The sequence below is a fragment of the Raphanus sativus genome, chromosome 4 (assembly GCF_000801105.2).
Source record: "Raphanus sativus cultivar WK10039 chromosome 4, ASM80110v3, whole genome shotgun sequence".
Taxonomy (NCBI): Eukaryota; Viridiplantae; Streptophyta; class Magnoliopsida; order Brassicales; family Brassicaceae; genus Raphanus; species Raphanus sativus.
In genome coordinates, this window is record NC_079514.1 from 32,544,784 (window position 1) to 32,569,750 (window position 24,967).

At 35.5% G+C, this 24,967-nt stretch overlaps 4 protein-coding genes and 1 non-coding gene across 5 annotated transcripts; 3 read left to right on the forward strand and 2 right to left on the reverse strand.

Annotated features, from left to right (window-relative positions):
* Nucleotides 1–3,349: 3,349 nt before the first annotated feature.
* LOC108835009 (fructose-bisphosphate aldolase 1, chloroplastic) lies at nt 3,350–5,290 on the reverse strand. Its single transcript, XM_057009930.1, has 7 exons — nt 5,030–5,290; nt 4,685–4,954; nt 4,468–4,577; nt 4,288–4,378; nt 4,054–4,192; nt 3,850–3,980; nt 3,350–3,765 (listed from the first exon to the last, which is right to left on the reverse strand). The coding sequence occupies exons 1-7, from the start codon at nt 5,207–5,209 to the stop codon at nt 3,487–3,489; spliced, it is 1,200 nt and encodes a 399-aa protein (XP_056865910.1). The 5' UTR covers nt 5,210–5,290; the 3' UTR covers nt 3,350–3,486.
* A 1,046-nt stretch (nt 5,291–6,336) lies between these two features.
* On the reverse strand, nt 6,337–7,339 carry LOC108835010 (uncharacterized). Its single transcript, XM_018608327.2, has 2 exons — nt 6,772–7,339; nt 6,337–6,667 (listed from the first exon to the last, which is right to left on the reverse strand). The coding sequence occupies exons 1-2, from the start codon at nt 7,303–7,305 to the stop codon at nt 6,512–6,514; spliced, it is 690 nt and encodes a 229-aa protein (XP_018463829.1). The 5' UTR covers nt 7,306–7,339; the 3' UTR covers nt 6,337–6,511.
* A 61-nt stretch (nt 7,340–7,400) lies between these two features.
* Nucleotides 7,401–7,472, forward strand: TRNAP-CGG (transfer RNA proline (anticodon CGG)). The gene has a single exon. It is a non-coding gene; the product is annotated as a tRNA-Pro (tRNA).
* A 2,865-nt stretch (nt 7,473–10,337) lies between these two features.
* On the forward strand, nt 10,338–11,813 carry LOC108852858 (protein SHI RELATED SEQUENCE 3-like). The gene is made up of 2 exons (XM_057007160.1): nt 10,338–10,705; nt 11,333–11,813. Exons 1-2 carry the CDS (start codon nt 10,441–10,443, stop codon nt 11,644–11,646), a joined length of 579 nt encoding a protein of 192 aa, XP_056863140.1. The 5' UTR covers nt 10,338–10,440; the 3' UTR covers nt 11,647–11,813.
* Nucleotides 11,814–14,531: 2,718 nt separating this feature from the next.
* LOC130511302 (uncharacterized) lies at nt 14,532–16,804 on the forward strand. The gene is made up of 3 exons (XM_057008220.1): nt 14,532–15,410; nt 15,509–15,562; nt 15,647–16,804. The coding sequence occupies exons 1-3, from the start codon at nt 14,532–14,534 to the stop codon at nt 16,802–16,804; spliced, it is 2,091 nt and encodes a 696-aa protein (XP_056864200.1).
* The last annotated feature ends 8,163 nt before the right edge of the window (nt 16,805–24,967 follow it).

Below are 24,967 nucleotides of genomic sequence, written 5' to 3' on the forward strand. Positions count from 1 at the left end.
TAAGTTAATATCTTAAAGTTATTAAATGAAAATGTATTATTTGAAATATACTTGATTATTTTTAAAAATACCTGGATTATTGGTGAGATCAAATCTTTTCAATTTTCCTAAATATCTATAATATTAAACAAACAATATATTAGTTATGCCTTGTATATTTTAGTAGATCTTTTTTTAAAACGAACAATATATTGTTAGGAATATATTCATATATTTTAGAAAGTTCCGAATATGGTGGTGTAATCAAATCATTTAAAGTTTCCGAAATAATGATAATTTTTACGCGAATAGTAACAAAAATGGACAATATACACCAATGGTAACAAAAATGGAATAACATACGCTTTACATAGAATATATAGCCCATATGATCGCTTTTAAAATTAATACATGAAATAAATCAATTGTTTAAATAAAAAGCAATATTGTTAAGGTTTTATGACTTTGGGTTTCGATTCTTTGGTTAGGGATTATAAAATGATCTTTTTATCGGGTATCCATATAAATTTATATGTGTAAAACAACTATTTGGTTTAAATAATATCATACTGTGTCTCTGGTTGCCAGCACAAATAATAAATCTTAACATATTATGTATATAAGAGTTGGTTCATGTTTTGGATCTAAATATAATTACAAAAAAAAAAAGATGGTTCATTTCACGTTTTCTAATGATATTATAATGATAGTGTAGGTTTTTATTGAACATATATGTTTCCAAATCTGATTAAGCATCTGAAAAGGAAATAATTTTTAATAAATTAAATTGAGAAAATCGTGGTAGGGTAGATTTAGTTATTAATAAAAAAATTAAAATAGCAATGGGCATACCATTGTAAATAACACAAATAATTAAAGGTAGTTATATATTAGGGATTATTCTTTAGTAGTATAGTCTAGTTTTTGAAAAGTAAACAATTTTTAATAAATTAACTTGAGAAAATCGTGGTAGGGTAGATTTAGTTATTAATAAAAAAATTAAAATCGCACTGGCATACCATTATAAATAACACAAATAATTAAATGTAGAATTATATTAGGGATTATTCTTTAATAGTATAGCCTAACTTTTGATCCGCGTTTTCAAAACGCAGGATTATCTCTTTGTTAAATATTTAATTTTATAATATATTATATTTATATCATATATTTTTATAAAAATTATATAATGTGTTTTTTATATGTGTAGAAGCTGATTTTAATGTTAAAATGATTATTATTGAAAGTCACTGGTGAAAATCATAATTGTACGACAAATATTTGAGAAAGTCAAACTAAGAATCAATAAATTGTAAAATGTAAGGTATAAAAAATATGCTTAATATTATGGATGCTATTTAATGCCGTTTAATAACGAAGCAAATTCAGTTACCATGTATAGAAGAATCCATCGTGTGATACATATTATTACTATCCAAAATTGCTTTAAGTTATAATGATAAACTAGATTTTGACCCGCGCTTTTGAAGCGCGGGATATTTTACGATGAAAAATTTCACTAATAATTTAACAAATATTTTGGTAATTTTTAAAGAGTGTGTATTTAAAATATTTTTGCATTTAAATCAGTATTTTTAAATTCAACCCGATTGTGATTATACCGGTTAATCCGGAGATCTGACAATTCAATTTATGTTTTCAAAATATTCATATTAAAAAATCACTAAAACCGAGACTAACCGATTGAACTGATGGATGACCGATATGTAGTCTAATTAGATTTAAATTGTAATAGTTTCATAATTTGTAATCTTATAATCGAAATTTTAAAGTTCACTATTTTGCAATTTATGAAATTATGACGTTTCTACAAAATTTTAAAGAGAAAATGATAGATATAAAATAACTAAGATTAGTTATTGTATTATTTGGAAACATTATAGTAGTATAAAAAATATATTGTTTGGAAACATTGATAGTAGTATAAAGAAATAAGTATATTGTTTGGAAACATTGATAGTAGTAAAAGAAATAAGTATATTGTTTGGAAACATGGATAGTAGTATAAAGAAAAAAATATTAGTGATTTAATGTATGTTTAACTATAAAGTATAAAGGTGTATTTAATTTAAAAACTTACAAAATAAATGTTAGGTCCAACAGAATGTTTCTGTTTTAATAAGAAGCGCGAGATATTTTACGATGAAAAATTTCACTAATAATTTAACAAATATTTTGGTAATTTTTAAAGAGTGTGTATTTAAAATATTTTTGCATTTAAATCAGTATTTTTAAATTCAACCCGATTGTGATTATACCGGTTAATCTGGAGATCTGACAATTCAATTTATGTTTTCAAAATATTCATATTAAAAAATCACTAAAACTGAGACTAACCGATTGAACTGATGGATGACCGATATGTAATCTAATTAGATTTAAATTGTAATAGTTTCATAATTTGTAATCTTATAATCGAAATTTTAAAGTTCACTATTTTTCAATTTATGAAATTATGACGTTTCTACAAAATTTTAAAGAGAAAATGATAGATATAAAATAACTAAGATTAGTTATTGTATTATTTGGAAACATTATAGTAGTATAAAAAATATATTGTTTGGAAACATTGATAGTAGTATAAAGAAATAAGTATATTGTTTGGAAACATTGATAGTAGTAAAAGAAATAAGTATATTGTTTGGAAACATGGATAGTAGTATAAATAAAAAAATATTAGTGATTTAATGTATGTTTAACTATAAAGTATAAAAGTGTATTTAATTTAAAAACTTACAAAATAAATGTTAGGTCCAACAGAATGTTTCTGTTTTAATAAGATAGATAGATAATGATGTTAATAAATGCAGGATGAAACTGATTGGTTATCAAAAATTCCTGACATCTGATTGGCCAAATATATAGTTGTGAATTTTTTTTTTTAAATCAAAAGGTAGTGGCATGCTATTGTAATTAAATTTGAAAAATAAGGGCATAATCGATTCTGCTTTAATAGTATAGATAGATGATTAGAGCTAAACCTTATGAAGGATGTTTATGTACCCATCATAATGGATTAAACAATTCATATTTCTGCTACAATATTGAGTAAAACTACAATTTTTATGCATCGTATGATGTTTCTCGCAGTCTTTTCTTGAATGCAAAACTACAATTTTTATGCATCGTATAGTTAATGCTTGTTCTTTTCTTTTCCTTCACTTTCTTGTATTGGCTGTTTTATTTTTGGGCTCTAGACATAGAGAAAAAAAGATCAGAAAGCATAACGTTGTTATCAATTATACATTCGTTTCATAGCTAGACAGCAAAACCAGTGATTCTGAATGTACCTTTATAACAATGATTAGAGCAGACGTAGCTCAATCATTAGTAGACTAGTAGTAACGAGTTGGTGCAAAACGATCATATTAACGATAATGAAGAAACAAAAACTAGTCACATAAGAAGAGTATTATAATAACTCAAACACCAAAATCAAGCTCAAGTTTTGAGTTTTGGTCAACGGAACCATTCATACATATAAGCTTAATAGGTGTAGCCTTTTACAAACATACCCTCCTTGGCATCCTCGGACTCACCTTCTCCTGTATACTTCCCTAGCTGAGCCAGCGAGTTGGCTTTGGCTCGGGTCAAGAGAGTGTCTTGAGCCGCCTTCACGTTCTCTTCTCTGCCTCCCCATGTCTTCAAGCAAGTGTTCTGCAAGGCACGTGCATAGGAGAAGGACACGTGCCATGGGTTCGGTCCTTGGTTCATTGCGTTCAGGTTCAAGGTCGCCTCCAACTCGGACTGTCCTCCAGACAGGAACTGCATACATAGATAGATCAAATAACATCAAATCTCAATCATTGTTTCTTCAAGTTATAACAGCAAAAAAAGAGAAAAACTTGCCATGATTCCAGGAACAGCCGGAGGAACTCTGTTGCGAAGGAGCTTGAGAGTGTAGGAAGCAACTTGCTCGGGAGTAGCTCTGTCTTTGGACTCAGCACCAGGAGTAACCATGCTCGGCTTCAGGAGGATACCTGTTAAAAAATCCACAAAGCCCGAGAGTGCTTTAGCATTATTAAAACATAGTTCATTTTCAAGTATTATTACCTTCGAACATGACGTTGTTCTGAGCGAGATAAAAGAAGACCTCAGACCAGACCTTCTCTGCAACCTCATATGTCCTGTCAATACAGTGTTCTCCGTCCAACATAATCTCCGGCTCCACAATCGGTACCAGACCGCTGTCCTGCAGAACGCAAACGCAAACGCAAAAACTCATAAATAAATACAGCAATATTGTACCTGAGAACGGTTTTACAAAAATATATATGTTAGTTGTACCTGAGAAATAGCGGCGTAGCGGGCAAGTCCCCAGGCTGCTTCTTTAACAGCCAAAGCAGATGGTCCATTTGGAATGCTCACAACAGTACGCCTAATAGTCCAATCAAAACACCGTTTCAAATATAATCAAAGTCAATGTACATTTTTGATTCTGCAATGAGAACATATAGAGAAACATACCATTTGGCGAAACGAGCACCTTGTTGGTAGTAAGCAGCGGTACGAGAGGCTAAACCGTCAAGTCCTTGGCACCATGACTCGTCGTTAGACCCAACAAGTGGCACCAAACCCTATATATTTGTATAAAACCAAACTCATTCATCCATAATACACACGAAAAGAATATCTCGAACTTTTAAACCCAAGGTTTATATTTATAATATTATTAATTAATTACCTTGTCGACTTTGATGCCAGGGACGATGTTCTGCTGGACGAGAACGTCGACCATTTTCTTGCCGTCGACGGTGGATTGGTAGAGAGTTTCCTCGAACAGGATAGCTCCGGAGATGTACTGTCCCAGTCCTGGAGCCGACACAAGCAGTGTCCGGTAAGCCTGACGGTTAGCCTCCGTATTCTCTAGCCCAATCGACGCCAAACGCTTCCCGCAAGTCGCGTTTGACTCATCCATCGCCAAGATTCCGCGTCCCGGGGACGCGATTGTTTTCTGCCGCCAACATGTATCTCGACCGTTAGAAAAAATAATAATTGAGAGAATAATAGTTTGGATATGATTGATTACAGCTGTTTTGACGAGCTCGTCGGCGTAGGCAGAGGCGGCATGGACGGTGAGAGCGGAAGGTGCCACGTGGCTCCGGAAAGGAGAGACGGAGGAAGGTTGACGTGGTAGGAGACGCTGTCCTTTAAGCCAGTCAGATTTCACCGGTGAGGCTTTGAGTAGAGTCGCAGAGTTTGACGCCATCGCTGCCTTATCTTCTTGTTAGACTAAGCTTGAAACTCTTATAACGCTCTTGACCACCACTACAACAACAATAGTGCGCATCAGTGGCTGATATATAGAGGGACAGAGAGAACACCAAAGATTGGGAAGTTGAGGTTCTCGTGAGCCCGCTGACGAGGATTTGCCACGTGGACGATATAAAAGAAAATGAGTTTAAGGAACCATATAATAATATAAAATGACCCAAAAGATTACATTTAGATGATGAGTCTGTGAGTGGTTTTTTAAGGCTGAGGTTATGTTTTGAGATTTTCATCAGATATTGTGAGGTACGGTCCATAGATCACTGCCATGTCAATTCCCACGTGGCAAAGAGTGAGAGCCTTTTTCATTTGTGGACCGTAACACTTGGGCCTCGACCAGACGTCACTAAAGGTGTTTCGGCACCTTACTGGTAAAGTGACTCAAGTCTAGTTACAGTTTTCCCTTGTAAAGATCCGATTACCTGCAAAGTGCAAACCTGATCTAAAACTGTTGTTGTTGATAAATGTAGCTAGGCTGAAAGAAATCTCAGATTTACCAGCTTGTCAGTGACTGGATGCTTTGCCCTTGCGTTGCTGGGCTTGTACTAATGGTACTCAAATCTACATCACTCTACTGAATTCCACAACAGATTTCTGTAACTCCATCTCCTCTTTGCATTGTTTTCAATTGACTAAAAAGCTTCTGAGCAATGGATGATTTGGCTTGAGTGGTATTCCAGTGGGTAAGTTTTTTGCTACAGCCATATTAACCCTAAACCATATAAGTATAACACATACTTTGATCTTCTTAGATCCAACATAAATATATTTCAGGCTCAGTTTTCTGTAGCCCTTGCACGTCTTCTATAACCAGGGCAGGATTTGAGATTTTGAGTGATTATAATTCTAATAAATATTTTTTTTAATTATAGTTTTGAGATCTATATCTATGTAACCTTCAAAAAAATTAGGAGAAAAAACGAATGTTTCAGTGGACTGTGCCTAGATACGGTCATGTGTATAGCGGGACAATGTACTTTACTAGGAAGAAAGAAACAGATATACAGAGAAAGTGAAAGCTGCTTAGCTGAGAAACTCACTATATACTAAAAAAGAAAAGTAAAGAGGAAGAAAGCAGCATTTTTCATTCAGTTGAGATCAATGATACTATGTTTGAGATTGTATTTCTTGAAGAACAGAAAAAATGGAAAAGTCTTTCCATAGATGGCTCTGTTTCGAGTCCATCCAGTCCTGAGATTCCACTGTGTATAAAAGGATGTTACAACTAATCTGTTACTACTCAACTACATCCTCCTTTGATGTCAAAATTGGTGGGACTAGGACGATAAATTATTACAGTCCGCCCAATTTTTCCGACTGCTACAGAACCAGTAGCTTCCTCCAAATGCAAAATCATGTCCTCGAGCACTCCCGGGCATGTCCTGTGTATTTTCACCTATTCATTGGAATCACTCAGGTCTCAAGTCAAGTCGCTAGCTGTTCAGACTTAAAATGTTTCATGGAGCAAAGAAAGAGAGATTGTTTCATAAAGTTTGATACCTTTAATAGCTCGTTCTTCTCTAGCGTCTCTAGGAGGGAGATGACGACTGAATCCGTGACGCCTGACTTGCCTACGAGTTGACATTTCAGCTTGTCTCCAAGGCTGTGCGCGTAAGAAGCAATCTTTTTCTTCTCCTTCGCCGACAACTTAATTCGCGAGCTCTCAGTCGTCACCTCTTGAGCACTTGTTCCACTTTCTCTGTCGTCTTCGTTTTCATCCATTTTCACGCTACGAGAGGGTAAGGACACCTCATCTCCATCTTGTTTTGGTTCGCAAGCAGAAGATAAATATTTAGGTAGGAGGAGAGAAGAGAGTGAGATATGAGGACAACATTGGAGACGTAAAGAAGAGGAGATCGACGAGGATAAGAAGAAGCAAGGGAAGCGACGCTGCTGATTGGGTTTACTGATTAATAGTGAAAAGGGTCTGCGGAACAGACAAGCTGGAGACTTCGGTTTGGCATGTCGGATAAGATGTTGTTGGATCAAGTAGGTCAAAGTCGACGGTTTTACAGTCGTCGTCATTGCAGCCATCTGAACCGGTCTCCTCTACTTCTGCTCCTGAGATATATTCAGAGTTTATAACACTTATCTTATTAATACTATGGTTTACTGAGGTAGGATAAAAAGGGTGTTTGGTCTAGTGGTATGATTCTCGCTTCGGGTGCGAGAGGTCCCGAGTTCGATTCTCGGAACACCCCTATCTTTTTTTTTAAAAACACGCATTGTTTTCAAAGCCCCTTCGCTTCGCTTTGCTTTGTACCGTTTAAAACGGCACGAATTCTGTCGCACAAGAACAAAACTTCAGACAGGTTTGTGCAATAGTGTTCTAATCTTTGGGCTTCCTAAGATTTATTTCTATTTCTCCTCATGATACTGGGCTCCCTTCACAAAAGTTTCCCTTATAAATTATTAAATTTAATCTACTGCACATTTCTTCTGAGTGACTAAAAGAATATTACGCATGGAACAGTTGGGATTTTTTTTTTTTTTTTTGTAAATTGACAGTTGGGAATGTTCCAGGTGATTAAGACACTAAAGCCCTGTTCTTTTGTCAACCGCGGCCGCTGCGGCAGTGTTAATAGAAAACAACAGGGATGTAGAGGAAAACGGAAATTCTGAGGTTATCAAGTGACGCTAATTTCAGACGCCACAAATATATTACACACACAAGCAGACGCTGGAAATATTGGCGTCCATTAGACACGTCTTGGATAGCACCGGCAGTCGTTTCTGGCGACTGTTTCTCTTTGTTCCATGCTTTTTCTATTTTCTGTTTACGTTATTTTTCTTTGACGCTGCTGCTGCCGCGGCTGACAAAAGAACATGGCTTAACTATGAGTTTGATTCGATTTTTTTTGGTCGATTATACGTAGAAGAAAGTGAATATGTTCACAGGCTGATACATAGTCTGATAATCACTAAGTCTATTATATATGCATGGACTGAGAACATGATTCTGATTGTATTGCATTTTGAAATAGATTACACAAATTTGAAATAAGAAATCTTAGACGTACTATGCAATTCACGATCACGAAGAATATGAATAAAATGATGGCCAACAATAGTACAAAGCATCGACCATTTACAATTCATAATGATAAAGAAAAACATACCATATGATCTCCACTCGCCATTTTTTTAAAAAAAAGATTAGCATAGATACATGAGTATTATAATCTTTTTATTATTTAACCATGTAGAAATACTTAATGTTTGTCTAGGCAGACCAAAAAAGGAAACTATAAGCTTGCCGAAAAGAAAAAAGTATCATCATAAAAAAAGTATCCATCACATACGTACGCTTTTGCATTAACACCTCAGCACTCTTCGATTTGTAACTGAAGTCTTTTAACATACCTTTGAGCCACAAAGCTTCCTTGATTGCATCATATTCAAGACCATATATTCAACTTCCGTGGTTGATAAAGCTAACCCTCCAGAGATGAGCTCGAACTGATAGTATTTCTTCCGGAAGTAGATACCACACCACTGATTAGTCTCACCCCATCTACATCTGCAACATAGTCTGAATCACAGTAGCATCTAGAGAACAAATCAAAACCCTTCTTGGAGCAAAGCTTTGTTTCTACTGTACCTTTGATATATCTCATCACCCATTTAACTCCCAACCAATGTTCGTTAATCGAATTTCCCATGAATATGCTGTTGATTCAACTAGATAAGATAGGTCAAAATCTTTTACCGATCATAGAATTTATAACTAAAAACTCTATATATAAAATAGATAAAAGTTATAACTAAATGTGATAAAATAATTTTAAAACATAATTTTAATATAAATAATGGTTTTCTGTAATTTATTGATTTTATCGTATGTATAAATTATAGTTACTCAATTATAAAGAATTAATGTTATTAAAATTTAAATTGCATATTTTATAACTGGTATCAAAATACCAGAATTCTAAAATTTGTATGTGCGTGTGTTGTTTTATTATCTATGAAATTTATATTATATAAAATTGCAATATTGTGTATTTTATAATATAATAAATGTATATTTTATATGCATTTTAAAATTTTATCATTATTAATAACATTTGTTAATATCAAAGACTATAGTGCAAATAAATAAAATATTTTTTAAGGATTTATGGTTGGAGCAGTCAAACTTTAAATCTTCATTTCCAGTTTTGCTCCCTTTAAAATAAGGTTTTGAATTATAGATGCTCTAAGAGTAAAAAATACTATATATATAACTTCAAATAAAGTTTTTGCTCTAAAGAAATTGTAAAGCTTCAAATTTAATATTTTGAGTTGTGAAACTTCAAATATAGAGTGTCAATGCTCAAAACTTCAAATTCAAATGTAAAATATCACTACTCAAAACTTTAAATTTGAAGTTTAATATTTTTATTTGCATTTTGATCATTTCAATTACATATTACATTTATGATTTCTAAATATTTTTCATTTATCTTTTAATCTTTGAAAATTTTATATCTCATAAATATTTTAATTTTTCATATAAATTTTAAAGATAAATTAAATAATTTTTTTAACAAGATTTAAGATATTTAAAAATTAGATTTAGACAACAACAATATTTCAAATACAACTTAACAAATTGATCATATATGGGAGTATTACGAAATAGTTTTCGAATCATGTGGTATTTTACTTATAATTAATATTTAATCATGTATTGTTAGATAAAATTTTATATTTTATTATAACATTTTACTAATTAATATTAATATAGTATTTGTATATATGAGTTATTTATTTATAAAATTTTATGGATTTAAATTAGTTATGATAAATAGAAGAACTACAATATAAAATATAAATATTTTTGAAGTTCAATTTGAAATTTTGTTTTCGGAAAATACTAACTTTAAATTTCAAATATAAATTTTTACAAACTTCAAAATAGAGTTTTCTTTTTAGATGCTCTAACCACACGCAAAAATAAACGGTGTGCAAGCGCTAAAAATTTAGTTACCAATCGAATCCAACTAATAAATCCAAATGGCCATACTTTTCACTTTTTCATTTAAAATAAAAATAAAAGAAACTAAAAGAATTGATCTCTCTTTTTGTACATAAAGGGGAAGCAAACAAAGAGAGCAATAATGGTCGGCATCTTCTAATAATTATGGTACATTTATATGGGTATGATGAGAAGGCATATGTAAATCTATGATGATGATGCTAACGGGGAGAAGGTGTGAAGACTGTGGGAATCAAGCCAAGAAAGAGTGTGTGTATATGAGATGCAGAACTTGCTGCAAATCCAAAGCCTTTCATTGCCAAACTCACATCAAGAGCACCTGGGTTCCTGCCTATAGAAGATCCCGCAAACACCAATCGCAAACGCAAACGCAACCACAGCAGCAACAGCTCTCTACTACAAACCCTAAACGTCTCAGAGAACAGCACCCAACTTCTTCCCCTTCATCATCAGGTTCTTTCTTTTCTCATAGCTCCTGTGTAATTACTGCATGCATATAATGAGATCTCTCACCATATAACATATGGGTTTCGGAAATTCTAATGATCTGAGTTCTTTTTTTTTGTAACAGATGATCTGAGTTCTTCTAGCTATTTTTTCTTTCCTTTTGGACCTGATCATCGTTTTGGACATTTATAGACTGAAATTTTGGTTAATCAAATCTTATGAATATAAAACCAGACTAGTAAGTGAAAAATATTTAGTACATCCCATATATATTCATTAGTTCTATATATATATCTATATCTATATCTATATCTATATGATGCTGCTTACTTAGCGGTGATGAATTTGCTTTCTTGTTCTCAAATCTCAGTGATTGGTATATGATAACAAGTCGTTTACTTATGATTCTTGATATTTTTTTATCATTATATATTTGTGATCTTTATAAGTCCAACGTAGATTAATTTGTGATTAGTGCATCAGTAAATACAAACTACCTCAATAGTCTCTTATGATAGTCTTTGACAGGATCGAGAAACGTATTCTCGTGTTTGTTAATCATTTTCTGAAAACTTATATAAACGCAAATGAAAATAAAATTACTAAACATTTTTTTGGGTCACTATATATAAGGTGTAAGAATCGGCACTAGTACTGGATATTTTCCTGTGGAGTTGAGTTCTGTAGCGGATTTCCGTTGTGTAAAAGTGAGTTCAATCGATGACGGAAAAGAACAATACGCTTACCAGACGACGGTGAACATTGGGGGACACGTTTTCAAAGGCATTCTTCACGATCAAGGCCTCGAAAAAGTGGTGTTAGATCATCAACCTGCTCATCATGATCAGGCTTTACTTATCCCGTCATCAAGTTCTTCATGTCCCTTGATGATAACTAGTCCTTTTACCGATTTCATGTCTGGCACCCACACCAAAAGTCTTCATTGAGAATAAATTTTAAGAATCATTGTAAATTAACTCATTTTTAGATTGATATAAATTAAAGTTCTTGTAATCTTTGTCATCTTAATTATGAAATGGTTATAATGTTGTTACTCCAAGCTAGGGCTCATCATGATTGGTAACTATATATGTAGCATAATAATATTTATCTCTATTTTTTGTCTCCTATCTAGCTAGAAGGTATGAATATCTAACTATCTAATTAAAAAAAATCTAGGATCTAGTTACTAAAAACTTAAAGATATAACTTGTTGTAATATATATAGAAAGATAACTGAAAGATATAAATAACGAAGGAAAATGACAAAAAAAATTAACATGATTTGCCAATTAGCTATCTACGTCAATGGGATAGAGAAAAATATTATTAGTGGAAACTGTAATAAGGTTATATATATGAATTACAAAATTTATATTTATATATAAATATAGATTATAATGGTTTGAAATCGTAAAACTGATGAATTCGCTGAGTTTAAAAATGACTAAATTGAAACTATATTCTATAGACGTTATTTGTTGTAGTTGAAAACATATCAATACAATCAACTTTTATTATTAGTGTATGTGATTACTGATAAATGATAATGATAAAATATGGTACATCTTCCAGAGTCTTAAGTCTTAACTATAGGTTTTTGTCCATTTAGTATAGACACATAAGTAAGTTAACAGGTGGCTGTTGAGGGGATTAACTTTTGCTTTAATTTGTACCTACTAACTTACCTCATTTACTCAATAGCAACTTTCTCCTAATTTAATTGTGCATAAATAAATGGTTTTTAACGATTAGGTGCATCAAACTGATCCACCTGTCTATAATGTAACTATCACAATAACGAAACTATCCACATTAACAAAGCAACTCACTCATAATTAATTGTGTCATACATGAAAACGAATGAAGTAGTATATATCTATAAAGAAGGTGAAGATAATATGGTAGTTAATATTTGATATAGCAAACCAAAAATTTTATAGTTATGATTGAGTACACTACTTATTTCTCCTTTTTAAGTTATACAAATAAAACTAAGAAAATATTCTAACTAATAATATAGTGTTGATACAAGATTGCATATATAGAAAAATGGTAATCGTATTAATTAGACAATTACAAGTACAAAAATTATCATAGGCAAAAAGGAGAGAAGATTTCATTAGGTGGTGATTAGAACACTTAGCCTTGCTTGCGTCCCAGTTTTTCACAAAAGCTGCTTGTGTATAAGGAAAGTTAGGTGTGTGCCTTTTATTTAGATGTTCTTGCTTAGGGTTCTAATATTTTGGTTATATGTGGTGAATCATTCTTTATCACGCCCTCTTTATCTTAATAAGTTTCCCTAAACAGGTGTCGAGATCCTACATTTGATGGTGTGGTTTCCTTTTAGCATTTGGTTCTTAGAATTATTCTCTCCCTTAAAAGGTGTTGTGGCATTATTGTACTATCAAATTTAAGGGTAAAAATTAAATTAATTCAAAGAGGTTAATGGGAATCACACCCTATGGAGGGCCTATGTATGCTAAAGCTAAGCTATTACCTTAAAAGTTGAATAAAATAATATTTGATTGATTATACTGATTAGGATATAGCCGAAAAATATAATGGGCATCAACATGTATGTAAGCATGCATGTTCTTAGAAAAAAGAAAGAAAATGAAAATTTTAACATTCATTAAGTATTAACATTCATTAAGGCCATCTTCAAAGGGGGAGCACATGGGGTGTGCTTGGGCTTAATATAATTGGATTTAATCCAAAAGTGGGCTAAGAGCAGTTTGGGAGGGCTTGTCGAAGACCTGTGCTTAAGGAAAGTGCTGGTCGATGTGGCAAGTGGGTATTGGTCGAAAAAAATAAATGAAACACGGGTTTTTCTTTTCCTCATTTGCTAGGGTTTGCGATCTATCTCTCTGTCTCTCGAATCCACAAACGGCGAATCGATTTCCGACCGAAGCACTCCGTGAATCGATCTTTTATCTCCTCCTCACCGATCTTCTGTATCACCCTAGAAGGTATGACCGATGTTTTGTCTCTGATCTTTTCTCTCCTCGTCTCCTCGTCTCCTTGGTTTATCGTTCTCATCGATTTAGGTTTGTAGGTATGGGTTAAGCGTTTTAATCGATCTTATCCATTGTTTACAGTTAGATTCTTAAAAAAAATTTGTCTCTGATCTTTTCTCTCCTCGTCTCCTCGTGTCCTTCGTTTATCGTTGTCATTGGTTTAGGTTTGTTGGTATGGGTTAAGCGTTTTAATCGATCATATACAATGTTTACGGTTAGATTCGTTTAGATTCTTAAGAAAATAGGAAGTCGATCATATACATTGTTTTAATCGATCATATACATTGTTTACGGTTAGCTTCGTTTAGATTCTTAAGAAAATTGGAAGCTTAAGATTCTCTTTTGTTTTGTTTCTGAGGATTGAAGTTACGGATAGTGAGGCCGAGAGTTAAACCGGCTAAGCAACAACAAAGAAGCCTTTATCGAAAGTAAAAGGTTAGTCATATGTGTTTTCAATAGCCAATGCTTGAATTGAGTTGTTGTTGTGTTTAGTTGAATAGTTTAGTTAGCTTTTGATATCGTCTTTCTCTTCTCGTATATCAGTTTGGTTTGAGTCAAGTAGTTTCATGGTTTAACTCACAAAACTATAAAGTGATATGAAAGCTAAAGTGATATGAAAGCTAACCAACAAAACTTAGACTTAAATGATATTGTAAGCTTTAACAAAACACTCTAATGTCTGCAATAAGTGTCTGAGTTGATGGAAGTAGGTAATGGTTATTAGCTATTAACTACAACTACTACCATTTAAACCCGAGATTGTGAACTCAATCTCTCTTCATCATCTTCTTCTTTGTATGAAATCGTTTCCTATGGATTCAAACAAAAATCCTAGTCAGTCTCAATCATACTTTAGTCTTCTTAACTTCCCTTATGATAGATTCTCTCCCACTGTAAACTTCTCCTCTTCTCAAACCCAAACCCCTCAAACCCAAACCCCTTTTCTTAGTTCACAACCGAGTTCCCAGCCGAGTCAACCTCCTAGTCAAGCAGAGGAGACACCAGAAGAGCGTAGAGAGAGAAGGATATGGTCCACACAAGATGACTTAGTCCTAATAAGTGGCTGGTTAAACACATCGAAGGATTCCATTGTTGGCAATGACCAAAGGGGTGGGTGCTTTTGGAAGCGTATAGCCGATTATTATGCATCAAGTACTCATGTACTTGATGGTGCTGAGCCAAGAAACTTTGAGCATTGTAGACAACGGTGGCAAAAGATTTCTCGCGAAGTGACCAGGTTCTGTGGAACCTATGCAGATGCAAAGGGTGAGAAAGCTAGTGGGATGAATGATTTGGACATTCTGCAGAATGCTCACCAAATCTTCACTTTGCTGTATAAGAAGAAGTTTGGTTTGGAGTATGCGTGGAATGTCCTGCGCTTTGAACAGAAATGGTGCGACCACACCCCTATGAACCCAACTCCGAAGACAACCAGCTATAACAAGAGAAAAGCCGATGATGCAGCACCATCTACAGAATCTGTTGTTGGTGAGCATGAGAGCAGGCCTCCTGGTATAAAGGCCATGAAAAGGTTAAGGAACAAAGGGAAAGACAAGGATGCCCAAGCTTCGAACATTAGTCAGATATGGGAGATGAAACAGAAAGATTTGGACGTGAAGAAAGAACTCCAAAAGATGTCACTTCTTGATACCCTCATTGCCCGCAATGACACTCTTGATGAAGATGAGAAAGTCATTAAAAAGAGCCTAATGCGTCAACTATTTAAGGAACTTTGAACTGTCTGTTGCAAGTTTGTTTGCCTCTGTCTTTGATATGTTTTATGCTTTAGGAAACGAGTCTTGTAATGAACCAGTTTGGTTTCTGGATATGTTTTAATGAATCAGTATTGTCTTCTCTTGTTTTGATGAATTATGCTTTAAAAGACTTGTTTTGATGGATATGTTTTAACTCTGTTTTTTGGTTTCAGGTTGAAGAAGAAATGGGACTTGACTCTATCTACGACTATGGAATAAACAGCCCATTAGACTATAGTTCTGAAGACGAGGCTGATAGCAGTTACTATGCTCTGCAACTTGGTCTTGCTGAGGTTGGATACACTGGCTGTGAAGAGGAGGCTCAAGCTGAACCTGATTACGCAACACAACTGATGCAGCTCAGGGATCTGCAAAGCCTTGCAGAGCAGAGGGTGGTGCAATGTACTGCAGCTATTCGATTATTAGCATATGGGGGTGCGGCGGATGGTGTTGACGAATATATACGTATTGGCGAAACAACGGCTCGTGCATGTTTGGAACACTTCGTCGTCGGAATAGTTGACTTGTTTGGCGATGAATACCTACGCCGACCCACAGAAGATGATCTGCGAAGGCTACTCTTTTATGGAGAACGACGGGGTTTTCCCGGGATGGTTGGCAGCATCGACTGTATGCACTGGAAATGGAAAAATTGTCCAACCGCTTGGAAAGGAATGTATTCACGAGGCACCGAGAAACCAACAATTGTTTTGGAGGCGGTGGCTTCAGAAGATCTATGGATATGGCACGCATTTTTTGGAGCGCCAGGTACTTGTAACGATTTAAATGTACTTGACCAATCACCAGTATTTAAAGACATTATTTACGGTCGAGCTCCCGAACTGAAGTACAATGTCAACGGAAGGGAGTATAATTTGGCTTACTACCTGACGGATGGCATTTACCCCGAATGGGCGACATTTGTTAAATCCATCCCACGACCACAACACCCGAAACATTGTTTGTTTGCAGAACATCAAGAAGGTGCGCGAAAAGATGTTGAGCGTGCATTCGGAGTCCTCCAATCTAGATTCACGATAATTAAAAATCCATCTCTTTTATGGTCCAAAGGTAAAATAGCATATATTATGCGAGCATGTCTCATACTCCATAATATGATTGTTGAAGATGAACGAGATTCATACACTCTCGAACAAGAATTGGAACAAGAAAATGGAACCGGAACTACTCCGGGTCGATCGTTTTCAGTAAGTATGGCTTCAAATCTCGAGGGTCTTGGTGATGGTCACACAAGAGTTCATGATAGACAAGCACATCACCAATTGAAAGAGGATTTGATTGAGAATATATGGAATAAATTTGGATATTAAACTTTGTATTAATTAAATAAAATGTTTGTTTGTTTAATTAAATAATATGTTTGTTTCTTACAAATTTCCAATTGTATTTTGTTTTTCTTTTTTTTTTGGAATCAATTTTAAATTAAGTTTTTTTGTTACTTTATTTAATTAATTTTATTTGTTAAGCACACCCTTGATAAAGTGATCTTCCTTTGAGGATGTCCCATGTTCTTAGCCTTAATACAATATTATACTACTATTTTCACTATAAGCACACATCTAACTGCTCCCCCTTTGAGGATGCCCTAAGTATTACTTAGCTTTGTATAAATATATATAAATGATTTTGTCTCATTCGATGCTATAGAAACCAATTATTATCGCATTTAGATATCAATTCGGGAACAGAATAGTATTATATTTTATTCTCCATCAAAGTTATCATGTTTGATGGAGTTACAGCAACTCCAAAATTAGAAACTTTACAGCAACTCCAAAAGGAGTTTGTAAAGGGTATTTATATTTAAATAAAAATGAAAAATAAAAAGAAAATACGAAAGAGGATTACAAAATAATTTATTTTGCCAATTTTAAGAATTTTTTATTCACTTCTAATGCCACTTCATTTGATATCTGATATCTTGGTACAATTTTTTATGGGTTATCCACACTGGTGTAAGCCATGAAAATTTTGTATGAATAAGTAAAAGGTTTGTAGAAGGTTAGTCTGCTGTAAACTCGGCAGATTTTACACATTGCAGTGTTCAAAGTTTAAAGTTTCTTATTTTACAAAGCCCTTTTCCAAAAAAAAAACATTTCTTATTTTACAAAAAGAAGAAGTCTGAAGTTTCTTTGCAAAAGGAAAGAAGGTTGAAAAAACAAAAGCATGACTGATTATTAAATCAATTATCAACACGAACGGAATATATATTTTTTTGGCCTAACTCTAAATAAACACACCTTATCAAAAATTTTTTTTGAAAAGCACACCTTATCATTACGGTATCATTTTTTCGTTAGTTGGTACTTTTTGGAATACTAGTGTACTGATTACAGTTCTCGAATGTCAAATTAAGCTTTTTCTAGGAAACCATGACATACAGCCAATTATTCCACGTTGTTTTTTTATCATTATTTAATTATACTCTATGATTGCATATTTATAATTGTTGTATGGGTAGTATCATTCTATATATTTAAAAAACATGTTCTCACCAATAAAAACATTCTTTTGTATCCGAATTTTAAAAATCCAATTTATTAATCCCAACAGTGCCGATCTTGAGATTTTTCGGATCCAATACAAAATTAAAATTATGGGCTCTAAATAATTAAAAAATAGATTTAAAAATAATTTACTACTTTCTCCATTTTAGTTTTTAATATAGATGATGTTTTAGATGATTATTGTTGTTTCATAATAGATGATGTTTTCACATATCTAGGTAATTTTAGATTTATCAAAAACTATATAGCCAATTATGTTTTTACTGTTTTTGTTTATAATTAAATAAATAAATTTTAAATTATATTACTAATGATTTGATTTAAAAAAAATATTTCTTATTATGTGTGTAAAGAGCCAATGAAACAAAGAGAGTATTAAAATTAAAATTTTATTCAAAAATAATATATGTCTATTAGTTCTAAACGTCAAAATAATATATGTCTATCAGTTCTAAACGTCAAAATAATATATGTCTATCAGTTCTAAACGTTTCTTCTATTTATTTTTATGTAATTAAGAAAAAAATCAAATTTTATTTTGTAATATGTTTGAAATATGTTTTTTTAAACATTTTTCATTAATAATTTAAACGGTTACATGGATAAAGACAACATTTAACAAACAATATGCGGTCCTTTTGAAAATAGCAAGAGCAAAGCAAAACAAAGATAGAGACACAAACTTTGTAAGTTTGGTAGAGAGTCCAAGTTTATGATAAGATCCTGAAAGGATCGAATCTGTAGAACAGAAAGGGAGGGAGAAATGACGAAGAGCAAAGGGAGAAAAGAAGAGATAGAGGTAGAAATTAGGGATTGAACCCGTTGATTGTTTGATGATCGTATTCGATGAAATGTTTACAAAGAACAACTGCAACATATAAAGAGAAAGTAGAAAATATATGTCTTGGGCTTCATTTAATTCCTCTCCTTCCGAGGCCCACTAAAGGCCCATCTGTGTGCTTATCAATACTCCCCCGGTGGAGAACCAACTTGTCCTCAAGTTGATGAAGAACAGGAGCCAGATTGTCCTCAAGTTGTCGAACCTTAGAAGCCGTAACCACCAGTGCACCTTTGCCCTGATTCTCAATCCAGCCTGTCACTAACGCACTGATATAAAGTAGAGAAACCAAAATTCCGGTCTTACTCAGTTCTGGTGGCCTTGGTGATTGAAACCAATCATAGAATTCGAACCCCATCATCTCTTCTGTGCCTTGGAGCTTTTCACTGGTTGGTGTATCCATTTTGTGGTTCAAGAGAGCATCACTCATCCCACTGTTCGAGTACACATAGCTTACACGACCTTCCTTGCTTAAACTGTCTTGATAATTTAACTGCAACAGAAACTTGTTGTGATTGTGTCCCATCTGCATAGCCAATTTAACCAAGACTCCAGATATTTTCTCACAACTTCTCCCACTTGGATCCCCATCGCCATCAGTAACAGAACCATGAAACCAACTGCTAGTTTGCTTTTCACTTGTATAAACTACCACAGGGAGTTGACTCACATCGCCACATGTTGAGTGCCACTGAATGTTGCTGTCAATATCATGTGCACAATGCCGAAGAGTAACTGGACCCTGAGTTTTGTTGTCTTCTTCAAGCTCTTGCCCAGTCAAGTTCAAATGGTAACACAAAGCGCTAACACAGAGACATAGAAGAACATTATGCACCACCACTATCCAGCACCAAGACCAGTTGTATTGAGTTAAGACTGCCTGCAAGTCCTGAGTTGATTCTCTCCTCAAGTTCTGATTTCCACCACTAGGAGAATGTGAAGCTAGTATGAACGTCATAAGTACATTCTCCAAGTCTTGTGAATTCACTTCTTGACAATCAGCAGCTTCTTCAATTATCTTCTTCTCTGCACTAAGAAACAATTTCATAATCTTCCCACCATAGAACTTCAGTGTACTCCCCGGTAGAATAACAGCCTTGTCCTCAAGGGTCCATAAGCCAACACTTGAATCTGTGATCTCAACTTCCCAACTTGAAATGGTCTGTTGACTCCCAAGTAATCTTGTCGCACCCAGAACACAACACTTGACCAGGATGTCAAACTCAAACCTCCCCTGCAGTAATTTGTCTTGATCCTTTTTATTCATGATAGAAACAATAACCCTCTCACACGACCCTTCTCCATTCCACATGGTCTCCGCGTTCCTCGAACTGAATTTGATATCGCTTCCGTTTCTCAAACCAGCTAGTCCCCCTGGGTCAAGGGTGAGCATTTCTAAAGCACCTACTCCACGTTTCCCTCCTGTATCAGGCGCACAAACTTCCAACACTAACCCAGAAAAAGAACCACCCGAATCATGTTCTTGTCCCAGAGTTTCTGCCTCCACGCCATTAACCAATTTTTTCTTTGAATGAGGGCTCTTGAGAAGCTCTAGTCGTTTCTTGGCAGCCTTAGCTTGTCCTGGATCCCAATCAAACAGCACCCGAGAAGGATCCAATTCCTCAGAACAGTTCAACCAGCGCTTAAGGTCTGTCTCTTTACCCCCATCATTGTCTGAAACTTCTTTACAGTTCCCAAACAACATAGACAAACACAAGCTACTGTCATCACCATCTCCACCCGGTTTCCATACTTGATTAGCCAGACTCAGCTCAGGAAAGCGCTGCGCACATACAATCTTCCTTGAACTTCGTTTCTTCACACCCATTAAGAAGATGACTGTGTTTATTCCATTGTTAGCAAACAACTCCAGAATCAACTCAGTATGATCGTCTCTCCACTGCCAAAATTGCTTGGCTTCACCAGGATTATGAAATAACAGGGCCTGATCAGTCTTACCTTCCATCTCCAACACAAACCCCACCATGTCAAAAACGAGTTCTTGAGCATTCTCTCTATTGGCTCCTCCTGGATCAAAAGCGAGAACCTTGGCGTCTTTCACACTTCTTGTTAATCTGAAACTGCTAGGACCATGTCTTGTAAGTAACACTACTATCTTCCGAACCTTCTTCCTAGTCTTGTGTGAAACCTTTTTCTGGAGCACAACACGTCCGGTGTAAGGAGCTCTCCGGTGACGTCTTCCTTTGAACCGAACCTTGTGAAATCTTCGTTGCTCCTTCTGTTGTTGAAAATGAGAGAGTTCAACTTGGCTCTTATACTTGCTCATTCTCTCTGGTTCTGACTTCATTACTGTTTCATCCTTCAAGGACTCCATCAGCACAGACTTCATCGCATCATCAGGATCATCATGTCCTAGCGTCTTAACCTCCTCAGCAAAGATACCTTGATCTCCTATCCACGTATCAACATGACAGTCTATTTTCATAAGAGCCAGAAAGGTCAACCCATACACGAAGAGATGAGTCTCTCGCTTCACTCCTGTATCAGAGATCTGCTTTTTATCCAATCGGATCATCATATAATCCTTTGGATTTCTAAAACTTGGAGAGTCTACGAACATTCCCAAGCTCTTACAAGCTTGTGCAAGCTTCACCTGTGTTGTTCTCTTCTTCCGATGGTACTGATTCTTCATTCCCACACTCTTCACACCCAATCGCAAAGAGTTTGTTGATATCTCAAGTTTCTGTGAAACCGAAGGATCTCGGTTTTCCCTTATCAGCCATCTTTTCCGTTTCTTAAACTTAGCCTTGTGGTAGATAAGCTTGATCGGAATCCTTCTGAGCCTGATACCTCCGTTGAACTTTAGATCTTCAAATCTTCTAGGGATAAAAGCCTTGTGAGCTTGAGATTCACAATACAGCAGCTTATAAAACTCCCAACTCAGCTTCAGACTGTCCCAACGAAGATCATCACGCAGCTTTCGATCCACTTCCATCTGATTAAGTAGCATCTTCTCGGAAGTATCATCACTGTAACTCATTTTTTTTTTTTTTTTTTTAACTCAAGGTCGTGAGGAACTTGAGCTCTGATACCAATGATAAGATCCTGAAAGGATCGAATCTGTAGAACAGAAAGGGAGGGAGAAATGACGAAGAGCAAAGGGAGAAAAGAAGAGATAGAGGTAGAAATTAGGGATTGAACCCGTTGATTGTTTGATGATCGTATTCGATGAAATGTTTACAAAGAACAACTGCAACATATAAAGAGAAAGTAGAAAATATATGTCTTGGGCTTCATTTAATTCCTCTCCTTCCGAGGCCCACTAAAGGCCCATCTGTGTGCTTATCAGTTTATCAAAGGAGCCATTCGCAAATAATTTTAAGGAGAAAAAATTGCGCCTTTCAAAATTTTCAGACTTGAAAATAGTCACCGTATATTGTGACGTTGAACGTTCCACAACCTCAAGTTTGAAATATGTTTTAGGATCCATTTTTTCTAATCAACAACAAAAAAATTCTAAAAAAAAAACTGTGAAAATCATAGGCTCCACACTAATGTATCTTTAGTTTTGGGTCAAGCCTGCGCCTGAATCCCAAAACCATCTCACCGTTGCTAGTAATTGTGATACAAGAGTATTGAGATAAGTAGCATTCCAAAACTGTTTATCGAACGCATCAGACTTTTCTACACAATATGTAAAATTGAGGTTTAGCTAAAGAATCCTATCCACATAAACATTTTTCCAAACCTGAAGGTCGACTACATAAGTGCCCTGTTCTTTACGTTGATGCGGACGCAGCATCAAGCGGCTATAATTAATAAATAAGATGGAAAATTTAATTGTAGCGTCGGGAGTAAGTTGCCGCCGGCGACTGCCGCAACTGACCTTTTCCGTGCTTTTATCATCGCTGTAATTATCAGCGTCTTCAACTTTGCGTTAATGTTCCATTTGCGTCAATTATTAGTATTCTTCAACTTTCTGTTTTAATCCGCTGCTGACGTGTCAATTCTTAATCCATTTATATTTTGTGACGCACGCCGCTGGCGCTGCGTTCAGCAAAAGAACATGACTAAAGTAAATATTTTATACAAAATTTTTTCTTCTGAAAATGTTATACATAATTTTGTTCTCTAGTATTGAAAATAATAACTGCCAAAGAAAACCAAAGCTTTTTTTTTTTTTAATACTTTAAATTTCCATTTATTAAAATAAAAACAAATTACAAAGGAGCCCATATCCACAAACGGACAGTGCTCGAAAATAAAAAAAAGAAAGCCTGTGAACGGACCAGGCTGCAAGAAAAACCAAAATCTAAACTGCAAAAAAGGATAACCAGACTGCAAGAACAGAGAGGTGACCCGGAGCAAGAACCTGTCTTCTAGCCAGAGGATCCAATCTGAGCCTAATCAATTGTTGAGTCTCTGCTATAATATTTCCTGGAGTTTTCGCTGTTGCTGAGTGAATTCTGTTGTTTCTTTCCTTCCAGAGCAAATACAGTACCGCTTGGAAGATGAGTCTTATTATCAGAGTCGTGTTGGAATCTCTTGAGGGAGCCTTCAACCAACACAACACTTCCTCAAACAGCAGTGGCGAGGTCAAATGCAAACGGGATAAGAAAAAGGACCAAACTTGGTTACTGTAAACACAATCAAAGAATAGGTGTTGCCGGCTCTCCTCTCTTCCTGTGCACAGAACACAAGTTGAAGGAACTGACAAACCCCATCTAATGAGCCTGTCCCTTGTAACCATTCTATCACGAGCTGCTATCCACGTGATAAACGCATGCTTCGGAATCCTCCCTGCAAACCAAACAGCCTTATGCCAGGGAACTTCCAAAGGGAAAGGATGCAATGCCCTCCACGTTTCAGAGACTGAAAAACAACCATTTCCTCTCCCTCTCACCGGGATCCAAACATAGTTGTCATCCACTTCCGAAGCTATAATCTCTTGAGCATTAGGCAAGGTCTCCTTTAACAAAGCGATTACCGGGCTTCTACTTCTACTCCGATCCCAACGCCAACCATCACTCGTCAAAGCATCAGCCACAACTGCATCAATACTTAAACCCGTGATCTGGGGACCTCTTTCACCTATCAACTCAATAAGGGGACCAGCATTAGTCCAGTTATCCTGCCAGAAGCTAGCAGTAATACCCGAACCCACTTCGCAAAACAGCATCGGTCTTGCTAAAGGTCTCAACTTACAAATTGCTCTCCAAATCCAGCTACCTTTGCGAGTTGGATCCAACACCCATAAATTTTCTGAGCCAATGAGATTCCGACGCACCCACGAAACCCATAAAGAGCCTCCTGCTGCAAAAATGAGCCAAATCAGTTTCAAACCCAAGACTCTATTCCAGTCCGCTAGACGCCTTAGACCCAAACCTCCAGCTTCCTTTGGAGTACAAACCGACTCCCAGGCAATTTTTGCTCCTCTTGCCGAGTTCGGAGCTCCATTCCACAAGAACGCTCCACACTTACGTTCCAGGATGGAGATACATTCAGCTGGAATGATAAACATTGAAGCCCATAAAGAGATCGTCGAATAGATTACTGCTTGAATTAACTGAAACCTCCCCGCAAAAGACAAGTGTTTAACTGTCCATGAGTTAAACCTAGCAGCAATTTTATCCAACAAGGGCTGGAAATCCGAGCGAGTCATTTTCTTCGGAGAGAGAGGGACTCCCAAGCAACGGAGAGGAAGAGCCCCTTGAGCAATCCCCATTGCAGTTGCCAAACTCCGACATCTACTCGAACTTCCACCATCTAGCAGTAGCTCCGACTTCTGTATGTTAATCTTCAGCCCCGAAATCAGTCTGAAATCCTCAAGAATGCCTAAGATACCCCGAAGAGACTCCTCTGAACCGTCGAAGAAGATTAACACATCGTCAGCAAAACTCAAATGGGTAATCAACGGTGCCTCACACTCCGGATGTAACCGAAAAACTCTATCTATAGCTCCTTTGTCCAACATTTTGGAGAGGACATCCATCGCTATAACAAAGAGGAGGGACGAGATTGGGTCACCTTGACGAAGCCTTTTCTTGCCTTTAAAAAAACCTTGCAACTCGCCATTTATAGCTATGCTGTAGGATGGCGTAGTAACACATTCTTTAATCCAACCCAATAGTCTGTCCGGAAGCTCCAAAGCACTTAAGACCTTCATG

Excerpts from the sequence above, each read along its gene's own strand:
- LOC130511302 (XM_057008220.1), top strand. The coding sequence starts at position 14,532 with ATGGATTCAAACAAAAATCCTAGTCAGTCTCAATCATACTTTAGTCTT. Across the intron at positions 15,411-15,508 it reads CTCTTGATGAAGATGAGAAA|GAAACGAGTCTTGTAATGAA; the intron begins GTCATTAAAAAG and ends TTTATGCTTTAG. Across the intron at positions 15,563-15,646 it reads GGATATGTTTTAATGAATCA|GTTGAAGAAGAAATGGGACT; the intron begins GTATTGTCTTCT and ends TTTTGGTTTCAG.
- LOC108852858 (XM_057007160.1), top strand. The coding sequence starts at position 10,441 with ATGATGATGATGCTAACGGGGAGAAGGTGTGAAGACTGTGGGAATCAA. Across the intron at positions 10,706-11,332 it reads TTCTTCCCCTTCATCATCAG|GTGTAAGAATCGGCACTAGT; the intron begins GTTCTTTCTTTT and ends ACTATATATAAG.
- LOC108835010 (XM_018608327.2), bottom strand. The coding sequence starts at position 7,305 with ATGGCTGCAATGACGACGACTGTAAAACCGTCGACTTTGACCTACTTG. Across the intron at positions 6,668-6,771 it reads AGAAGAACGAGCTATTAAAG|GTGAAAATACACAGGACATG; the intron begins GTATCAAACTTT and ends TCCAATGAATAG.
- LOC108835009 (XM_057009930.1), bottom strand. The coding sequence starts at position 5,209 with ATGGCGTCAAACTCTGCGACTCTACTCAAAGCCTCACCGGTGAAATCT. Across the intron at positions 4,955-5,029 it reads ACGAGCTCGTCAAAACAGCT|AAAACAATCGCGTCCCCGGG; the intron begins GTAATCAATCAT and ends TGTTGGCGGCAG. Across the intron at positions 3,981-4,053 it reads GAACAACGTCATGTTCGAAG|GTATCCTCCTGAAGCCGAGC; the intron begins GTAATAATACTT and ends ATTTTTTAACAG.